The 20,012-nt window shown below is 38.9% G+C and overlaps 1 protein-coding gene across 2 annotated transcripts; it reads right to left on the reverse strand.

The window, feature by feature from the left end:
- Positions 1 to 1,166: 1,166 nt before the first annotated feature.
- MS4A3 (membrane spanning 4-domains A3) lies at positions 1,167 to 10,211 on the reverse strand. Of its 2 annotated transcripts, XM_012454323.2 has the most exons (6): positions 10,040 to 10,211; positions 8,762 to 8,899; positions 7,502 to 7,558; positions 4,737 to 4,895; positions 3,049 to 3,150; positions 1,167 to 2,482 (listed from the first exon to the last, which is right to left on the reverse strand). In XM_012454323.2, the coding sequence occupies exons 1-6, from the start codon at positions 10,193 to 10,195 to the stop codon at positions 2,405 to 2,407; spliced, it is 690 nt and encodes a 229-aa protein (XP_012309746.1). In that variant the 5' UTR covers positions 10,196 to 10,211; the 3' UTR covers positions 1,167 to 2,404. The 2 variants fall into 2 exon arrangements, with proteins under 2 accessions (XP_012309746.1, XP_012309747.1); XM_012454324.2 differs by lacking the exon at positions 7,502 to 7,558 and having other exon boundaries at positions 10,040 to 10,207.
- Positions 10,212 to 20,012: the final 9,801 nt, after the last annotated feature.

Genomic DNA, 20,012 nt, shown 5'->3' on the forward strand with positions numbered 1-20,012 from the left:
AATAAATATTGGTCATAACCAAAAGAAAAATATAAATATTCATGAGTACAAAATGATAATGTTACAAATACTTTAATAAATAAATAATAGAGAAGAGACAAATCTTCCTTACTGAAACATTTAAATGATCAATAAAGGAGAAATGACGGAAACAAAATCACCTTTTGAACAACACAATAGTATTTGCTGCAGGCAAAGTCTACATGTGAATGCTAAAACTTGTAGCTTTTCCCATCTCTGTGGTGTAAATCCTCTCATCAAAGCTAATTTCAAGCTACCCAAATTATGTTGACTTGTACTCCCTGGAAATTTAAAATTGACTTCCACAAACCAATATAAGCCAGTGTCAGGACATCCCTGTGTAAAATTTTTGTTGTTGCTGTTGTTAAGATGGATTCTCACACCGTCACTCAGGCTGGAGTGCAGTGGTACAATCTTGGCTCCCTGCAACCTCTGCCTCCTAGGTTCAAGTGATTCTCCTGCCTCAGCCTCCAGAGTGGCTGGGATTACAGGCACGTGCCACCATGTCCAACTAATTTTTGTATTTTTAGTACAGACGAGGTTTCATCATGTTAGCCAGGCTGGTCTCAAACTCCTGACCTCAAGTAATCCACTCGCCTCAGCCTCCCAAATTGCTGGGGTTACAGACGTGAGCCACCATGCCCTGCACTTGTATAAATTTTCAGTTGCTTCTTAAGACTCACAGAGTTGTCATTTATAATCTCTTGTGACATACACTTCTCTCTTCAAACTTTTATCTTTCCATCTGCCCATTATACACTGAAGTTAGACCCACTAAAGTTCCTAGTTTATTCTTTGAATATTCAAAACTTTTTCTAACTTAAAGGCTTTTGAATGTATCCTCTTTTCTTCCATTTCCCTTCCATTGTGTAAACTCCAGTTATCCTTAAGATCTCAGTTGAGAAGAAAAGTGTTCTGAAAAATTATCACTGACATGTCCTCTAATCTGAGTTAGAAACTCTTCTTACGTGCTTCTCAAAATTCCTATAAGCTTCCTATCATAGCCTTATGTGTTTTTAGGGGTCTGTATCTCCCACTACAAGTGACTTAAGAGCAGAGCTTATGCATCATTCTCTATTATATGCCAAACTCTTAGCATAATACATGACACATAATAGGCACTCCCCAAATGATCATTGAATGGATTAAAAAATAAAGAAATATTTATTATACAGTAGGCAAGAAGAACCTTCACACATAGCATACACAAGCAGCTAAGAGTAACTTATGGGTATACATTTATGGACACAATAAGTGTTTATATTTCTAATTCATACATTTTATTTATCTTGAATATTTATGAGTAAGAAATATAAGTGTGTTAGCAGATTCATAAACGATGAACTGAGGGAAGTTTTCACACCACATTGCTACCTTGGAAAGATGGCCATTGAAGTTGTTGGAGGTTATACGAGGAGGCACAATGGAAGTGTAGGTAAGGGTTTCCGCCGTATCTCTCCAGTGCATCTGACCACAATCCCACCTAAGCTTTCAACAGCAGCAGCAAGACCACCACCAACAGCAACATCATCAAGTACCTTTGGTACCGTTCCACATCTTTTTATTTCCTTTTAACCCTCATAGCGGCTGACAAAGTAGTTGTCTGTATTATATCTATTTTACAGATGTGGAAAAATAGGTCAGAGAGATTAGGTACCACGTTCATACAGGTAATAAGTGACAGTTTCAGAATTTGAAACCAGATCTGTCAGATTCTACAGGCCTTGTTCTTGGCTTCTCTACTTTACAGTCTCCCATTGTCCTCTGAAGAACACATTTGGGCTTGCTCTCAGCCTCACCAACATAAATCATCATTTACATATCAGGGCATGTGTGAATTCCAGCAGTTCACCGAAATAAAATCCCTGAGCCTTAACCCTCCCACCTCAAATACAGTGAAAATTTATCTTCATAATAATGATGGTAATTTTTTAATTTGACACTTTTTGTAATGCTAATGTTAACTAAAGTCAAGAAGCATTTCTCTGTAATGAAAAAAAAAAATGTCTCATTTTTCTTCCTACTGGGTGGTCAGAAGTTGGATTTTAGGAAAAATCTATTAAATAGGTTTTATACTACCTTCCTTCCTTAAACCTCATAAAGCAATGGAGTAGGTGGGTAAGAAAAAATAGAACCAATTTCTGAAACAACTTTGGAGTAATGATCATAGAAGTTACAAATCCAAGAATGCCTGAAGAGATATATCTGTCCTTCCATACCCACAACACACTAGTGGGATTTATAGTAAGGAGAGAAAGGATAGAGTCAGTCAAATGCCCAAGGTTCTTGTGATTGATGACACGATAGAAAGATTGAGCTTTACAGACAGGCTCACGTTCTCCTCAGTTTGTGGGTAAATCTCTGAGTCACTGGAGATTTAAGGTCAAATATTCATGCTCTCAGAATTATTTTCATAAGGAGGTATTCTTGATTCCACAGAGCTGGGAGATGAGGAAATCGCCTGGAAAATAAAACAACATTTATGTCCAAGAACAGGGTCATCATCTCCTTCTCCTCCCATCCCTTTCTGTTATCATCATAATCATCAACAATAAAATCCATTCACTGATTATTACTGTGCCAAATGCTTTAAAGATTATATACACAGTCCTCACAACAAACATCAGAAGAGAATGAAAATATTATTTTCATCTTACAGTTAATATATTTAAAATTTAGGAAGAATTATTCATTTTTCCTAGGTCATATAGGTAGAAAGTCACAAGTTATTAGAAAATAATTAAATTTAATTCCAGCTGTACCTGTATACCTTGTATAACCTCCAACTTCAATGGTCATCTTTTCAAGGTGGGTATGTGTGCTCTTATATATTAAATACAGTATTTCCTCTTGCATTTTCATATCCAAATTCTTTTTTAGCCTTCATTCCATCTCTAACACTCAATCTCTAACTCCAAGAACTCCACAAATCATTACCACATAAAGGTTTAAGAATCAGAAACAACTTCAAATCCTAGAGGGAGGCTTTAAGACCATGTGAATGATTAGTCATTTGAAAAACCTCACCTCTCTAGAATCACAGCAGTTTGCATTGCACCACATGGCCAAAGTAGAGATGCTTACGCACAGTTCCAGGAAGGTGAGAATCAGCAGTAGAGACACCATGCCCTAAGGGATATGATGCCTCATATCAAACCCAGTGGCAATATCCAGAGGGGAAAAAAAAAATGTCAGCAGGAAACCAGACAAAACATCTCCTTCCCATAAAATGGAACAAAGTGAACCATAAATTAGATTTAAGACACAGACACACGTAACACTGTAGAAGGGATAGTATCTCAATCTAAACGCATGAAAACATTTTATCTGAAGAGAAAGATGTGTGGCATTTCTATGTCAACTTATGTGAAGTAGCTACAGGGGGAAGAAGCTATAGAAACAAAATTCTGACACTATCACTAACACCTTCCAATTTGAATTAGTGGTAAACTAAGGAGAGGAGCAGGCAGTTTAGGAAAACGAACAAAAATGACCCTTCCACAATTTCATTAACAGTACTTCATAGGAGTTGAGGCATTTACTTTATCCCTAGAAACTAAAACACACACTAAGCTGATGTAAACACAAAATAAAATTGTTTTTGGGCTAGTGACTCTACTATTATTACTGAGGAACCCAAAAGCAACCAATACAATATATCCTTGGCAGAAAAATCCTACCAAATCTACAGAAAAATGAGGCTCTGACAAATATAAATTTAGATCATTAAAAATATAATAAAGAAAATGAGAACACAAACTTCCGTGAGTAGTGTCAGAAAACAAAGCTTAGGAGTGAGTCTATAACTAATGGTTCATAGATCATTGGGATGAAATGGATAATTCCAAGGGAAAATATTAATTTCTAAGTAGACCTCAGAAGAGGTAGAATACCTAAACACAAATTTTTAAGACTTGGTAAGGGGGCCGGGCGCGATGGCTCACGCCTGTAATCCCAGCACTTTGGGAGGCCGAGGCGGGCGGATCACGAGGTCAAGAGATCAAGACCATCCTGGCCAACATGGTGAAACCCCGTCTCTACTAAAAATACAAAAATTAGCTGGGAGTGGTGGCATGCCTGTAGTCCCAGCTACTCGGGAGGCTGAGGCAGGAGAATTGCTTGAACCCAGGAGGTGGAAGTTGCAGTGAGCCAAGATCGCGTCACTGCACTCCAGCCTGGCGCCTGGCAATGGAGCAAGACTCTGTCTCAAAAAAAAACTTGGTAAGGTTATTAAAGAGCTTTCCTTTTAAAACACCATACTCATTTAATTCTAAAGTGAAGTCCTTCAAAACTTCAAGTCACGATTTGAACATTCCAGATTTCAGAGAAAGCTGTAAATCTCTCGTTTGTTTTATTAAGCAAAGAAATATGAAATGAAACTTCCAAAAAATCTCTCTGGGGAGTGTAATAGTACTTGTTATAGTAATGTTAATAATTGTGTAACATAATATGTTAAGCCTTGTTTTAATTATCATATGTTAACTTACTAAATTCTCATAGCGATCCTATGAGATAGGTACTATTGTTATCCTCATTTCAAAAAAAAAAAAAAAAAAAAATTCAAAGGATTATCTAATTTGCCCTTCATTATAGAGCAAATAGGCAGCAGACCCAAGATTCAAATTATGGTAGCATGGTACCTGATATATTATTTTTCTGTACATCCTGGATTGTTTGAAATATTTTATAATTATACGTATTCTTCAAAAACATACATTTGATATGGAGCCCATGTAAATGCACAGGTCCAGTGATGGTGAAGACTGACAACTCTTTAATGACTGGACATTAACTGCTAAATTTACTGAGAGAAAAGCAATCCCCACTAATGCAATCATAGCACTGGCAATGTTCATTCCAAAACTGTGTTGCATCTGAAAAAGAATAAGAATTTTCAATTAATATCTTCAGCACATACTTCATTCCTCTGGCAACAATTCATTGAAACAAACATTGATTGAATATTGTTTACACACCCATCGATATCCTAGATGCAAGCCAACATCAATGACCAAAGAAAGATTTCTGTTCCCCACCCTCCATGAAGCTTACATTCTAGCAATAAAAACAAAGAAAAAAGTAAACATTCTAATAGGTAAATTACATAACATTTTTTAAAGCGATTAAGTACTAGGGGCTAATAGAATGGGATAAGGAGAATCTGGGAATCCAAAGAGAGGTGGTTCATGATATTAAATAGAAATGACACCGGGGAGAGGCGTGAAAGAGCTGTGGGTATCAGCCAAGAGGATATCTGAGGGAATATCCTTGCAGTTAGGGAAAGACTCAGATCAAAGTCCTGAGGCCAGAATCTTCTGGGGAAGCAAGGGGGCCAATGGCATTGGAGGCACATGGGCAGTATTAGGAAATGAAGAAGGAAAGTGAACAGAGCGCTAAATCATGTAGGGCTCTGCAGTATCATGAAAAGGACTTTGTTTCTAACTCTAAGAAAAATACAAAGCCAATGAAGGATTTGGAGCAAATAAATGATATACTTGGCTTTATGGCTTCAGGGGATCACTGTTTCTAGCAAGGCAAAGAGAAGTTCAACAATAAAAGCTGGGAGCCTGATTAGAGACAAGGTGGACTGGATGAAATGTCATTAGTTGAAAGATGAGAAAAGGTCAAAATCAGATATAATAATAGCTTGAAAGTAGAGCCAACATTATTTGCTGATAAATCGGATTCAGGATTGTGAAAGAAAGAAGACTCAGGGATATTGTAAGGTGTTTGGTCTGGAAATCTGAAAGGATGAAGTTCCCATCAGCTGACATGAGGAGAAGGTTGGAGGAAGAGACTGGGAGTTGAGCTTTGGATCTGTACATGCCAATCTGATGATCAGGAGATAGACCTAGGCTGGAAATGCTTATTTCAGGGTTATGGGAATATAGATGTTATTTGAAGTCACGAGAATGTGTGAGATCACAGAAGAAGTAGCTATAGATTGAGAAGACTAGGTGGCAAAGAATTCAGCTCTGGGGCACCAGAATATTAAAAGGTCAGAGAGAAGGAAAGGAACCAGGAAAGGAGACTGAGATGGAGAAACCAGAAGATGGGCGGAAAACCAATGTATGCTGGAAGCCAAATGAGGATACTCCTGGAAGGAGAGTGGGTGACTATGCTAAATGCTACTCCTAGGCTAAGTTAGATGAGGATCAAGAATCGACCATGGTTTTAGCAAAGTGGAAGTTTTCAGTGATCAAAGACAGTTACAGAAGGATAGTAGGAAATAAAATAAAGTCTTACTGAAGTGGGTTTAATTGAAACAAGGTAGATGGAAATTAGAGAAAGAACATGATAATTCCTTTGAAGGAGTTTAGCTACAGAAGAAAATACAAATTGTGCCTGTACCTAGCAGGGAGAAATACTGTCAAAGTTTTCTTGTTTTGTTTTAAGTTGAGAACAGTAACTGGATGCTTACATGCTGATTAGAGACTGGGCAAGGTAACTCATGCCTTTAACTTCAGCCTTTTGGGAGGCTGAGGCAGGAAAATTGCTTGAGCCCAGGATTTTTTGATCAGCCTGGGCAACATGGCAAGATCCTGTTTCTACAAAAAAAAAAGACAAAAATTAGACAGGCATGGTGGCATGCACCTGTAGTCACAGCTATGCAAGAGGGTGAGGTGGGAAGATTGCTTTGGCCCTGGAATGTGGAGGATATGGTGAGCTGTGACCACACCACTGCACTCCCACCTGGGTGACAGAGTGAGAATCTGTAAAAAGAAAAAAAAAAAAAACTAGCAGAGAGACACAAATTAAAGTGATGCATTGTGTGGGGAAAAAAAGAATGGAATCTTATACTTCATACTCAAGTAGGGATATCCACTTTAAAGAAAATCACAGGGAGTTTACCTATGGTAAGAGGCTGGAAAATATATATATATTGGTAAAGATCTAGTCCGTTAAGTAGTAGAGGTCTGAAAATTCTCTTCTAATGGTTTCAGTTTTCTCAAAAGAGACAAAAACATCATCAGCAGTGAGTAAGGATGAGAGAAGAAGGATTGGTGTTTGAGGCGAGTAAAATGGTAAAATAGGCTTCCATGGCGGAGGGAACGTGAATGAATGGAGTAGGAAAGTAGAGTATCAATGGCTACATGATTCACTGAGAACACATCATAGAGACTTAGCAGTTGTCTAGGAATGGAAGCTTGGACTTTCAGTTGTGAAACTAGTTAGTGGTGGGAGTTCTTACGTCCAAATAATTAGAATTGGTCAAACTTGGCAACACATAAAAATGAAGAAGACTTTTTCTAAGCTTCAGATTCACCAATATTCAGAGTAAGCACCCCAAAAATGCATACTCACAATCTGTGTGATCTTCTGTTGACCTACCATCTGAATACGTTAAGAAAACTAATGTTTTATATATTGAACGATACTTGGCGTCTCAGTTGTATCCATGGACCCCCTACTCTCCTACTGTTTATGAATAATTTATTTCTACTCCTCTGATCATAGAAAAAGAAGAAGTGCTATTTACCCGTGTTCTCGTGGGTTTTCTCCCTGCTACAACAGACAAGGTTCCTGAAATACAAAACTGTTTGAAAACAGGAAGTAAAACATATAAAGGAATATTAAGTCTCAATCATTTTCTTCTTGGCCCTCCCTCAATTAGCAGATATCCAGCAATAGTCACACAAACCTCCTTTTTAAAATTTACATCCCAGGACACAAAATTGAGACAGGGTCTTGGTCTGTTGTCTAGGCTGGAGTGCAGTGGCATGATCTCGGCTCACTGCAACCTCTGCCTCCCCAGTTCAAGTGATTCTCGTGCCTCCATCTCCAGAGTAGCTGGGATTACCAGCATGCACCACCATGCCCAGCTAATTTTTGGTTTTGTATTTTTAGTAAAGATGGGGTTTCACCATATTTCCCAGGATGGTCTCGAACTCCTGACCACAAGTGATCCTCTCGGGTTGGCCTCCCAAAATGCTGGAATTGCCAGGCTGATCTCGAACACCCGACCTTGTGATCCACCCGCCTCAGCCTCCCAAAGTGCTGGGATTACAGGCGTGAGCCACCATGCCTGGCAATATCCATTTTTCATTCAATTTTTTTTTTTTTTTTTTTTGAGACGGAGTCTCGCTCTTGTTACCCAAGCTGGAGTGCAATGGCGCGATCTCGGCTCACCGCAACCTCCGCCTCCTGGGTTCAGGCAATTCTCCTGCCTCAGCCTCCTGAGTAGCTGGGATTACAGGCACGCGCCACCGTGCCCAGCTAATTTTTTTGTATTAATAGAGACGGGGTTTCACCATGTTGACCAGGATGGTCTCGATCTCTCGACCTCGTGATCCACCCGCCTCGGCCTCCCAAAGTGCTGGGATTACAGGCTTGAGCCACCGCGCCCGGCCTCAATTTTTAAAGTATCTATAAATGTAACACACAGATATAAGATCATTTTTAGGACTTCATTTGTACTTGGCAAATGTGATTTCTCTTAATCAGAAAGAAGTTTTTGGCCAAGCATCAGGGATCACACCTGGCAATTCCAGCATTTTGGGAGGCCAATCCAGCCTGGACAACAGACCAAGACCCTGTCTCAAAAAAATAATTAAGTAAGTAACAAATTAAAAAACAAAAAAAGAAAAAGTTTGTTTCTAAATGCTTGTATCAAGAATTGCAAATCAAAACACAGCAGGCAACCTTCAAATAACCTACAAACAATACTTTTGTCATCAAACACATCTCCAGCAGCGATATCTAAGAAATAACACACAGCCAGGGGAGTATGAATACTCACAAACACAGCACCCCAAATTGGGTAGCCTGTGTAGAAGGTGAAGAAAAAGAAGTGCCTGTTGAAGTAGAACAGGTATTGCAAGGAACCCAGAAAGACACCCAAAGCGAGAATCATTGCTGCATTCAGGATCTGGATGGCCTGAAAAAAGAAGGGGAAAAAGAGTCATAACAGTCACTTACTGAAGTGTACACTGAAAACAGACCATTTTAATTGTCCTCAGAAAGGAGATGTCAGTGCTTGAAATGGTTTAATGTCAAGCCTAAATTAACTGGGCAAGAGCTTATCTGAAAGTGTTTTTTGTTCCACACTATCCCCACCGATTCCAGCGGCAGCCTTTCATCTTCACTTCTCCCCCACATTTCTATTCATTCTCACGAATTCCTCAAGTGGCGGGAGAGTAAAGGAAACATGGCTGGTAAGGTAGATGGAGTCCAAGTCTCTTCCCAGCATGCTTTAGGGCCATAATATGATGAAGGCAGACAGAGGGTAACCCATATTCTACTCAGCCTTTCTCTCGAAACAATTTTTGAATTTAAAATATAGAATATAAGCTTCATAGAGCTCAGCCTCCTGAAATGGCTGGTCAAAGGCACAAAGCAAAAAATAAAGGGTCTTGGAATCTATTCTCCAAGGTCTGATGTTTTCTACCATGAAAGAATGCTTCTGCATTTCTGCTCCCCAGATCTATAATAAATCCCTGTCTTTTCTCCAATTCTTCATTAACTCAGTGATAAATAACTCAGAATTATAAAATTTATAAATTTCATAAAAATAAAATTATATAATTTATAAAATTATAAAAAAGTAATTCACAAGATACAGTTGACTCATGAATAACATAGGGGTTTAGAATGTTTACCCCTTCACAGTTGAAAATCCACATGTAACTTTTGACTTCGCAAAAACTTAGCTACTAATAGCCTACTGTTGACCAGAAGCCTTACCAATAACATAAACAGTCAATTATTACATATTTTGTATGTGACATATTATATATAATAGGCTAGAGAAACTAAAATGTTATTAAGGAAATCATAAGAAAGAGAAAATGTATTTACTATTCATTAAGTGGATTTTCATCCACTTATAGAGATCTTCATCCTTATCCTCTTCACATTGAATAGACTGAGGAAGAAGGAGAGAGCAGGGGTTGTTCTTGCTGTTTCGGGATGGCAGAGGTGGAAGAAATCCACATGTAAAAGAATCCTCACAGTTCAAACATACATTCTAATTTTTTTCTTCCCTCTTAAATCAATTTTTAAACTAAGTCTGACTTACCCCAAGGAATTGTAGTTCTCCTTTCTGATAGTCTTGTGATCCATCAATGGGCCGGTAGACAGAATTATTCACCCCATCTGGTCCTGCCTCACTGCCTGGGATACCATGAGCTGAGGCTGACCCCAGCTCTGCATCATCAACTTCATGGGAGGCCATTTGGGGTTGTTTACGGCTGTGATAGAAAAGAAATCCAAAGGCTTTATGCTTTCCCTTTTTCCACTAGCTACTAAAATTTTGAGTGTTATAGAAGGATTCAATTCTGTCCATACATTACAATGACTCTCTACATATGGGACACCAGGGCAGAGTAACAGAGTTTGTACAATATTCAATTCTGTCTTGCCTTGGAGTAGTAGACATCATCAGGTCATTGTAGTAGGCCTTGGTACTTCACTTAACTTTGGAGTGGCAAAGAGCAATTTCTTTCTCATTTTGCATGCACTGATATATAGCCCCTGCCTTTCTTCAAATCAGTCGTGAGAAACCAGACATATGGATTCTCTGAGCAGTGGTTTCTTATATAAGAATGATGGCTTTAGTCACATTCCAGTAATAATAGTAGGTACCATTTATTTAATACTTATTTATATGCCAGGCACTGTCTAGTTGCTGTGAATATATTAATATATTTAATCCTGTTTGTTGTAATATTATTTCCATTTCACAAATGAAAAAACTGAGGTATAGAGAGGTTGAGAAATTTACCCAAACTCATATAGCTTTAATGATTTCACATTCTACTAAAAAAATTCTACTTTAAGGTCCAATATTTTTCAAATCATTACATTATATAGCACTATATAGGAGATGTCTTTCCGAGTATCAACATTAACATGGCAGAGTTTAAGTGCTATGGAAGATCCAAATTCAAATCCAGATTTCATCATTTACTAGTTGCAGACCATGTAGTGGGAACCTGAGTTTTCACTTCTGTAAAAATGGGAATAATTTTCATTTCATATTAACATTGCAAGAGTTGACTTTGATAACATAGGGAATTCTTAACCTATGAACAGGTGGTATCAACTTTAAACCTATACTCTGCCTTCTGACAAAAAGGACTTCAGGTTTGCATATAAGGGTCACAAAACAACCACTTCAATTATTATAGCTAAAAAATATGTGTCACTAAAGTACACACAGAATGCTTATATTGAACATCTGAATGCTGAGCAATATAACTTTCTAATTCATAATACCCTTCAACACAAAACAGTTGTAAAATGCTTATACGCTTTTGGAACTGATAAGGGAGATGGCATGGGATGAACCATAAACACATGAAATGATGCTGAATTCTGCCAAAACTATTGACTGGGTTAAGAATAAGATCTTAATAAAGACACATGCACAAGAACATTCATTGCAACACTATTCACAATAGCAAAAACATTGAATCAACCCAAATGTCCATCAGTGGTTGACTGGATGAAGAAAATGTGGAACATACACACCATGTAATACTATGCAGTCACAAAAAATAATGAGATCATGTCTTTTGCAGGAACATGGATGAAGCTGGAAATTATTATCCTTAGAAAGCTAACACAGGAACAGAAAACCAAATATCACATGTTCTCACTTACAAGTGGGAGCTAAATGATAAGAACAAATGGACACATAGAGGGGAAAAACACACACTGGGGCCTATCAGAGAGAGGAGGGAGGAAATCAGGAAAAATAATGATTGGGTACTAGGCTTAGTACCTGGGTGACAATCCGCACAGCAAACCCCCGTGGCATGAACTTACCTATACAACAAACATGTATATGCACCCTAAATGTAAAATAAAAGCTTTTTATTTAAAAAGAAAGAATAGTATCTTAATTTCTACTTTTTGTTAGAAATTATATACCCGATCCATTTTTCTAATAACTTAGTTTTTTTGTCACACTAAATACATGCCACTTACAGGATGTTTACCTTTCTAATTCTCTACTGTAGGGACACGTATGACCCTCATTTAAGTGTGGTAACAAATTTACTAAGCACTAATTTAAAAGAAAGTGAGAGGCCATGTTTTATTATTACACTGGGAAATGCTATAAATATTCATAAGGGTTCCCTGCCAATACTGATAAAAAGTTTATTATAAATGTCATAAAATTTTCCTACCAATACTCCTCATCAAAGTTTCCTACCAACACTGATTATCATGCTGGGATTAAATTACATTCTCTATGTATTTAAATACAGATGAATGTAAAATGACAAGGAGCCTTTACCTCCCATGTTCAACACTGTACAGAACCCAAGAGCAAGCGAAGATCAATAGAGCTTAAAGCAAACTATGTGAATGAGTTCCTAATGTAATTATTGCAAGAAGTACAAATAAAAATAGTCAAAAAGCCAAGACTTCAAATTTATCCACTGGAAAATTATGTCTTTTGGATTAAATATCTAATGAACTAAGACGCATGCAATGTGGAGAGAGTTGCTGCTTTATGATCAGAAAATCTCTCGCCTATTCACAATAGCAAAGACATAGAATCACCCTAAATGTCCATCAGTGGTAGACTGGATGAACAGCTGGTATCAACTTTTAAATCTCTTGCCTACATCTCCCTATCTCAAAACTCCATCCAGGCTTGTTTTATTAATTTGTCTTCCTTCAGAAGTTCCAAGCCCTCAAATGTCTTCAATACTCTGTGCTATCCCCCTATTCCTGAAAGACAAGTCCCCTCAAGTTTCACGTGGATAATTTCTGCTCTCCCTCCAGACCGATTGTTTTTTCTTTTTTCAAGATGGAGTCTCACTCTGTTTCTCAGGCTGGAGTGCAGTGGCCCAGTCTCGGCTCACTGCAAACTCCGTGACCCGGGTTCAAGCAATTCTCCTGCCTCAGGCTCCCAAGTAGCTGGGATTACAGGCGCGCACCACCACACCCAGCTAATTTTTGTATTTTTAGTAGAGATGGAGTTTCACCACATTGGCCAGGCTAGTCTTGAACTCCTGACCTCTGGTGATCCACCCCCCTTAGCCTCCCAAATTGCTGGGATTACAGACGTGAGCCACCATGCCCGGCCCTTCTAGACTGATTTTCAGCCTACATGTCATATTTCCAGGACATTGTTTTTAGTTCTGGCCGAGTCTGGAAGATGCACCCCTTTTAGATGCTCTCAGAATTTCCTCAACTTCCCTTCTCATACCACTTAATCAACCTGAGTTTTAATTGCCTGGACACTTGTCTGTTACCTCATTATCCACCCATGACTGCCACTCCAGTGCCTTGCTCAGAATCATCAGATGGCAAGCACTCTGCTAACATATGTTCGATCAATAACCAGACTTTTGGTCCAGCCCAAGGTAGCCATTCTGATAAATGATAATGGAAAATATGTCTGCAAGCACTGGAGCCTCTCATCCCAGAAACTCCAAGAGCATTTCTGCAGAGAGAATACCTAACCATATTATTTAACTTGATTTGTTTCAATAACCAAAATAATCAGGGAGAATTTTCAACCTTCAGGTGAAACAAACTATGTTTTCTAAAATTTGGTCAAATCAGTTATTTATTTATTAAAAAATCAGAGAAATGTAGATTTTCTAGGAAACGACCAGTTAAGTTCACCTCTCCAGCTCTTAGTATGTGGCAGGTGTTTGTTCTAAGGACTTTACTCATGTTTACTAATTTAGTTCTCACAACATCAGATGAATGGGTACTACTGTTATGATCCTTTCCATCTAACAGATGAAGAAACTGAGGAACAGAGAAGTTAAATAACTTTCCCAAGCCCACACAGACAACTATTTGAAAAACTACAAGTCAGAACCTGGTAATCCGTCTCAAGTGATCATTACACTCTACTGTCCCCTAAGCTATACTAAAATGCATTTTACAGACCCCATACTTCAGGCATGTCCAGGCCACCCCTCATTATCAGAGCTGGCAGACAAACTCAGGTGCAGTCAGTGGGATTTAATATATCTAAGAGGTGTGTGTGCATGTGTGTGTATCCATATCCACATTTTTTCCAAAGAAATTTCTGCATTATTATGTCTAACATTTTATTATGACTCCAAAGGAATAATCACATCCTAAAGAGAAGCCATGCTCACAGTGAAATGTTCCGAACCTCTACATAGCAACCAAACAGAAACCTTGGCAGACAGCCCCAGTAGTCCACCAGAAGGCATTTTAACAAAAGATATAAAAGAAAAGGGAATTTCTATGGAGAGGGAATCTATACCTTAGAGGCTTCAGGCTTTGGCAGACGTCTTTCCTCCCAAGTCCAACTTGTCATAAGTAGGAGACACTCAGAAAAGATCACTACAGCGCCCTTTCCAGAAAATGGCAGCCTCCACAGACTTAACGTATCTTTGCCTTATGCAACACTTCAGAGGAGCTGGTGAAAATGTTTTGCGGGCTGACTGACCAGTGTGCCAATCACATCTGCATTTGGTGCCTGGCTGGTCCATTTCGTCTCCGCAGGCCTTAGTGATGATTAGGAAACTGGTGTCAGGAACACCAGTCTTTGACTTTCAGATGTTGCTTAACACATTGTTGGAACAGGAAATACAAGCAACAGACACGGGTAGACAAGTGAGAAGAGGTTGTGGATGGCGGTAGAACAGAGTTAGTTGTACAGCAAGAAGAGATAAAGTCATATCATATTGTAAGAGAAGGGTCTGGAGGAGGGAGGTGGTCACTCAGGCACTTACTTTACGTGATGTGCCAGCAACAGCGCTATGTGCCTTACATGCATGATCACATTCAATTCTCACATACTTTGAGAAGTTAATTATTTTGCTCAATATCATAGATATGATAATAACGCTAATTATGGTTTAAATATATTAAATGATTACTATGTACAGGTCATTGGTCTAAATGCTTTATGTATGTAAACTCATTTCATCCTCACAATAACTCAGGGCCCAGGTCCTACTATTAACCTGATTTTATGGTCAAGAAAATTATGGTATAGAAATGTGACCCGGCTTTCCTAAAATTTAACTGACAAAGCCTTGTGCAAAATCTCCAATTCATACAAGGGTAAAGCCCAAAGTGTGCCTGTTATCCTAACATGATTGTTAAAACCCCTCCTTTCGTCTGTTTTGTTTTTTGGTTTTTTTTCTTTTTTTTTTTTAGATGGAGTCTTGCTCTGTTGCCCAGGCTGGAGTGCAGTGGCACGATCTCAGCTCACTGCAACCTCCACCTCCCAGGTTCATGCAATTCTCCTGTCCCAGCCCCTAGAGTAGCTGGGACTATAGGCACATGCCACCAAACCCAGCTAATTTTTGTATTTTTAGTAGAGATGGGGTTTCACCATATTGGTCAGGCTGGTCTTGAATTCATGATCTTAGGTGATCCACCTGCCTCAGCCTCCCAAAGTTTTTGGGATTACAAGTGTGAGCCACCATGCCCGGCCTCCTTTCAGTTTCAAAAGTGGCCAGATTATATAATCATCCTAAATAAAGTTCTAAAATAGGTGATAGAAAGATCAGAGTCACCTGACAGGGAGTAAGGAAGTAGGTAACATGTGAAGATTCAAACCACAAACCTTATGAAGTTCACAGGGGCCAGGCCTGAGAGGAAGGCCCAGAACGAGGGCACAGCCCCGATCCATGCCCCAGGGGAGTCTGTGAAACAGAGAAGAATTTTCACAGCAAGGAAAGTGAGGTCCTAATCCTACAAACGGGAGCATAAGTGGCAATGTGATCACAGGAAAGAGAAAGAGGGCCAGATACCAAGACCAAAGCATAGTGTGTGGGGCAGAGATTATGAATATTAAGTGAGCAGGGGCCCAGCTGCCAGAAAACTTCTGCACAGGCTCTCTGCTAGGAGAGCTGGCACCTGAGCCCTCGGCAGCAGCTCTCCAGGGTCTACGTTTAAGAGTGAAAGGGACTGACGAAAGAGAAGACAGTGACAAAAGTCAGAAGGAAATAGCCAAAAGGCAGGCAGTAAAGATAGGATCCTTCCCTCCCCATTTTAGCCAGAACCATTGCAAATGGGATACTGAAGAAAAAAGGGATGACAAGAAAATGCCTTCAGCGAAGAAGAGAAAGAAATATGAACAAGTGAAAGGAAAAAGAGTGGATGCTTTCAACATGCTTGTTTTGAATTTGGAGCTGTAGAAAAAACCATGAAAGGAAGTTACTTACTCTCTAAGACTTCAGTTCTCCATTTGTAAATTGAAGATCATGGTGCTCACTTTGGGGCATAAAGTTTAAATGACAGAATGTGCGCAAAGGTCTTAGTAACTAAGATCTTCACATGAGTTCAGAATAAATAATAAAAATGATTGGGCTCTTTCTTCAGTTCCTTAGAGAGAGAATGATTGTGAGAAACCGCTTTCAAAGGAAGATTCACAAATAAAAATTTAATATACTTACCATGTACATGATGTTTTGACACATGTATGCATTGTGATGTCATTACCACAAAGCAGATAATTAATCTATCCATCACATCACATAATCATCTTTTTTTTTTAGTGGTGGTGAGAACATTTAAGATCTCTCTTAGCAGATTTTAAGTATACAATACAGTATTGTTAACTCCAACACTTAAAATCTGTTAAGAGAGATCTTAACAAATTAGATCCCCAGAACATATTTATCTAATTGCACCTCATTAAAGCTGAGAGGGAAAAAAGTAAAATAAATACATAAAAAAAATTTTTTTCCTATTTTTGTAGGTACATAGTAAGTGTATGGACTTACGAGGTACACAAGCTGTTTTGATACAGGCATGCAATGCACAATAATCACATCATGAAGAATGGGGTATCCATCCTCTTAAGCACTTACCCATTGAATTGCAAACAATCCAATTACACTAAGTTATTTTAAAAATGTACAGTTATTATTGACTCTAGTCACCTGCTTGCTATCAGATAGCAAGTCTTATTCATGCTTTCCATTTTTTTGTACCCATTAGCCATCCCCACCTCCCCTCACAGCCCCCCACTACCCCTCCCAGCCTCTAACCATCCTTCTACTCTCTGTCTTCATAAGTTCAAATGTTTTGATTTTTAGATCCCACAAGTAAGTGAGAATATGTGATATTTGCCTTTCTGTGCCTAGACTTAATGATCTCCAGTTCCATTCATGTTGTTGCAAATGACTGGATCTTATTCTTTTTTTATGGCTGATAAATAAAAATAAATAACACATTTTAAAAAACAAATTAAAAAGGGAAAAAGGAAGATTCATAGACCTTTTTTCCACTTGCATGCAATATCTCCTAATGGCAGGGAAAATTATCAAGGAGAGACTGGGTAGCTTCCAGTGCTGAAGTAGCTTAAAGAATCATTGAGTTCAAAACTCAAGTTGCAAATTTCCAAAAGGAAAAGGAAATCTTCAAGTGAATTCACCAATAGTCTAGCTGTTCATTTACAAGTGCCACATTTGACTATTTAAAAAGTGATATATTTCTCAAGGCTTGCTGTTTTTATCTACTTACTAAATATTACTGCTTGCATTGTCTGTTTTACCCCACACACACACACTCATGCCCATGTGTGTACATATTAAAATCACACTCTTAATGAAGCAGTGCCTTTATATAGCTTAACGCAAGTATAAGCTCTTAAAACAGTTAACCACCTAAGGTTTTTTACTTTGGGATGCATTAAATGTGTTTCATTTGTAAATTACTACTTCATAATGTTGCAAAAGTCACAACTTTGAAATCATGTTGAAATTGCATTAGTTAATACAATTGTAAGATTAATAAAAGGTTAAGACAGACAAGAATTGTTGTTCCAAGAGGTCTTGAAATAATAAGCCAACAGATAAAATAAAATCATCAATTAGAAACTAGCCTTGATGCTTTGTTTTGACCTCATGCTGCGTTTTCAAATAAATGAGGAAAATAGACTAGAGATTCAATCCTAGCATTTGAATAAAGGGATTCTTTTTTAGAGTTCCTAAGAAAACTGGAAGAATTTATGATGACGCTTATTGGTAAACATGGAAATAGCCTAGATAGAAAATGCTAATACAATGCTTCTACTTTCAACTACCTAGTGGAATCTTCCAGGGAGTTTATAAAACATTAAATCAGGACATTTGTCATAAACCCAACATGAATGTGAACATTTTTTTTTTTTTTTTTGAGACAGAATCTTGCTCTGTTGCCCAGGCTGGAGTGCAATCTCGGCTCACTGCAGCATCTGCCTCCAGGTTCAAGTAATTCTTCTGCCTCAGCCTCCTGAGTAGCTGGGATTACAGGCACACACCATCATGTCTGGCTTATTTTTGTTTTGTTTTGTTTCGTTTTGTTTTTAAGTAGAAACAGGGTTTCACCATGTTGACCAGGCTGGTCTCGAACTGCTAGCCTCAAGTGATCCACTTGCCTCAGCCTCCCAAAGTGCTAGGATTACAAGCATGAGCCTCTGCACCCAGCCCAACAGGAATATTTTTTATAGGTCCCAAGGTAACTCTAATGTGAAGCCAGATTGGGGAACTACTGGGTATGTCTAAAAGGACTTTATAATGAGATAGTTGGAAATGAGATAGGAAGGAACAAATGCATTTCTCTAAGAAAGATCACCTCTTCTCCTGGGGTGGCCTATATACTTCATTTTAGGGTGTAAAATTGTATCTTAGTTTGGAGTTAAGCAGATTTCATTCATTGGCAGCCATTTTAATAGGATTTCATCCTGTTAAGTACATTTCCTGTAGTGCAAGATGGGCTTCATATGAAATATTACAGCTCTTCCATCTTCTTGTGCCTTGATTTGGATTCTTCTCACCAAAGGTAACCATTGAGTTCTACATGCACACATTCTTAATATACATAAATGCCGTTGTGTTATATATGTCATGGTCCTCTTTTTCACTCAGTTCTGTTAGTAATACCCAAGTTTGTTTGTTTGTTTGTGACAAAGTCTTACTCTGTCACCCAGGCTGGAGTGCAGTGGCATGATCTCGGCTCACTGCAATCTCCTCCGCCTCCCAGGTTCAAGTGATTCTCCTGCCTCAGCCTCTCAGTAGCTGGGATTCCAGGCATGCACCACTACGCCCCTCTAATTTTAGTATTTTCAGTAAAGACAGTTTCACCATGTCAGCCAAGCTGGTCTCGAACTCCTGACCTCAAGTGATCCACCGGCCTCGGCCTCGGCCTCCCAAAGTGCTGGGATTATAGGCGTGAGCCACCGTGAGTGTGCAGTCTGCTGTATCCAAATGCTGTACCTACATCCACCATGTTTTACCTAACCACCCACCCATAAATGAACACACAGGGATTGTAGCTTGATATCAGGAATCTTCTCATATCCATGTTCCTTAATTCTGTATGAGAATTTCTTTGCAATGTATAATCAAAATCCTAATTACTGGGCCATAGGATGTGCACATAATCAACTTGACTGAGGACTGCCAGGTAGAATACTCCAGAATGCCTCTACCTCTATGAGCACACATATAGTGTATGTGGCATTCAATATTCCCACTTACTGCCACCCATGGCACTATTGAACTCCATTTTTTATCAGCCTAAGAGTTTTTCTGGGTCAATTCAGCTAAGCTGTAACTACATTTACTAGAATTATTTTTCCTGAACAGTCCTTGGGTTGGTCATATCAGAAATTTGTGCGAGATTTGGAAGGTAGAAAGTAACACAGTAGCCATGGTGCTCCAAAGTGGGTTTAGGGTGCAGGCTGCACACTCTGTCTCTGATCCTCTGGCTCACCTCCCTAGCACTGGACCATGGCTGGGCCTGCGATTTCTCCTGCTCTCACCAAATCTCCTTTAGCACCTCTGAGTCTTGGACCAGGTACTTGCACAACTCCATGGCAATGGATGCCAGGTCATACTTGTGGCTGAGGTTGGGAGTGAGAGGAAGATGTGATTCCAATGTGTTCTTATGCTTCTATGCTTCAAGTGTGCCTTTTTAAAAATTACTGTACAAAACACATAACATAAAATGTACCATCTTAACCATTTTTCAAGTCCAGCTTGTTTTCCAGGCTGCCAGCCCTGCTGACCTATAACAACAACAGGCTCACCATCAGATGCAAAAGCAAG

Source organism: Aotus nancymaae, unplaced genomic scaffold, assembly GCF_030222135.1.
Source record: "Aotus nancymaae isolate 86718 unplaced genomic scaffold, 86718_ANA_hifiasm-v0.15.2.pri h1tg000059l, whole genome shotgun sequence".
Taxonomy (NCBI): domain Eukaryota; kingdom Metazoa; phylum Chordata; class Mammalia; order Primates; family Aotidae; genus Aotus; species Aotus nancymaae.

Coding starts and splice junctions, on each gene's coding strand:
- MS4A3 (XM_012454323.2), bottom strand. CDS start 10,195: ATGGCCTCCCATGAAGTTGATGATGCAGAGCTGGGGTCAGCCTCAGCT. Junction 4,896..7,501: donor GAAAACCCACGAGAACACGG/GTAAATAGCACT, acceptor ATTCTTTTTCAG/ATGCAACACAGTTTTGGAAT. Junction 3,151..4,736: donor ACATGGGCTCCATATCAAAT/GTATGTTTTTGA, acceptor CATATCCCTTAG/GGCATGGTGTCTCTACTGCT.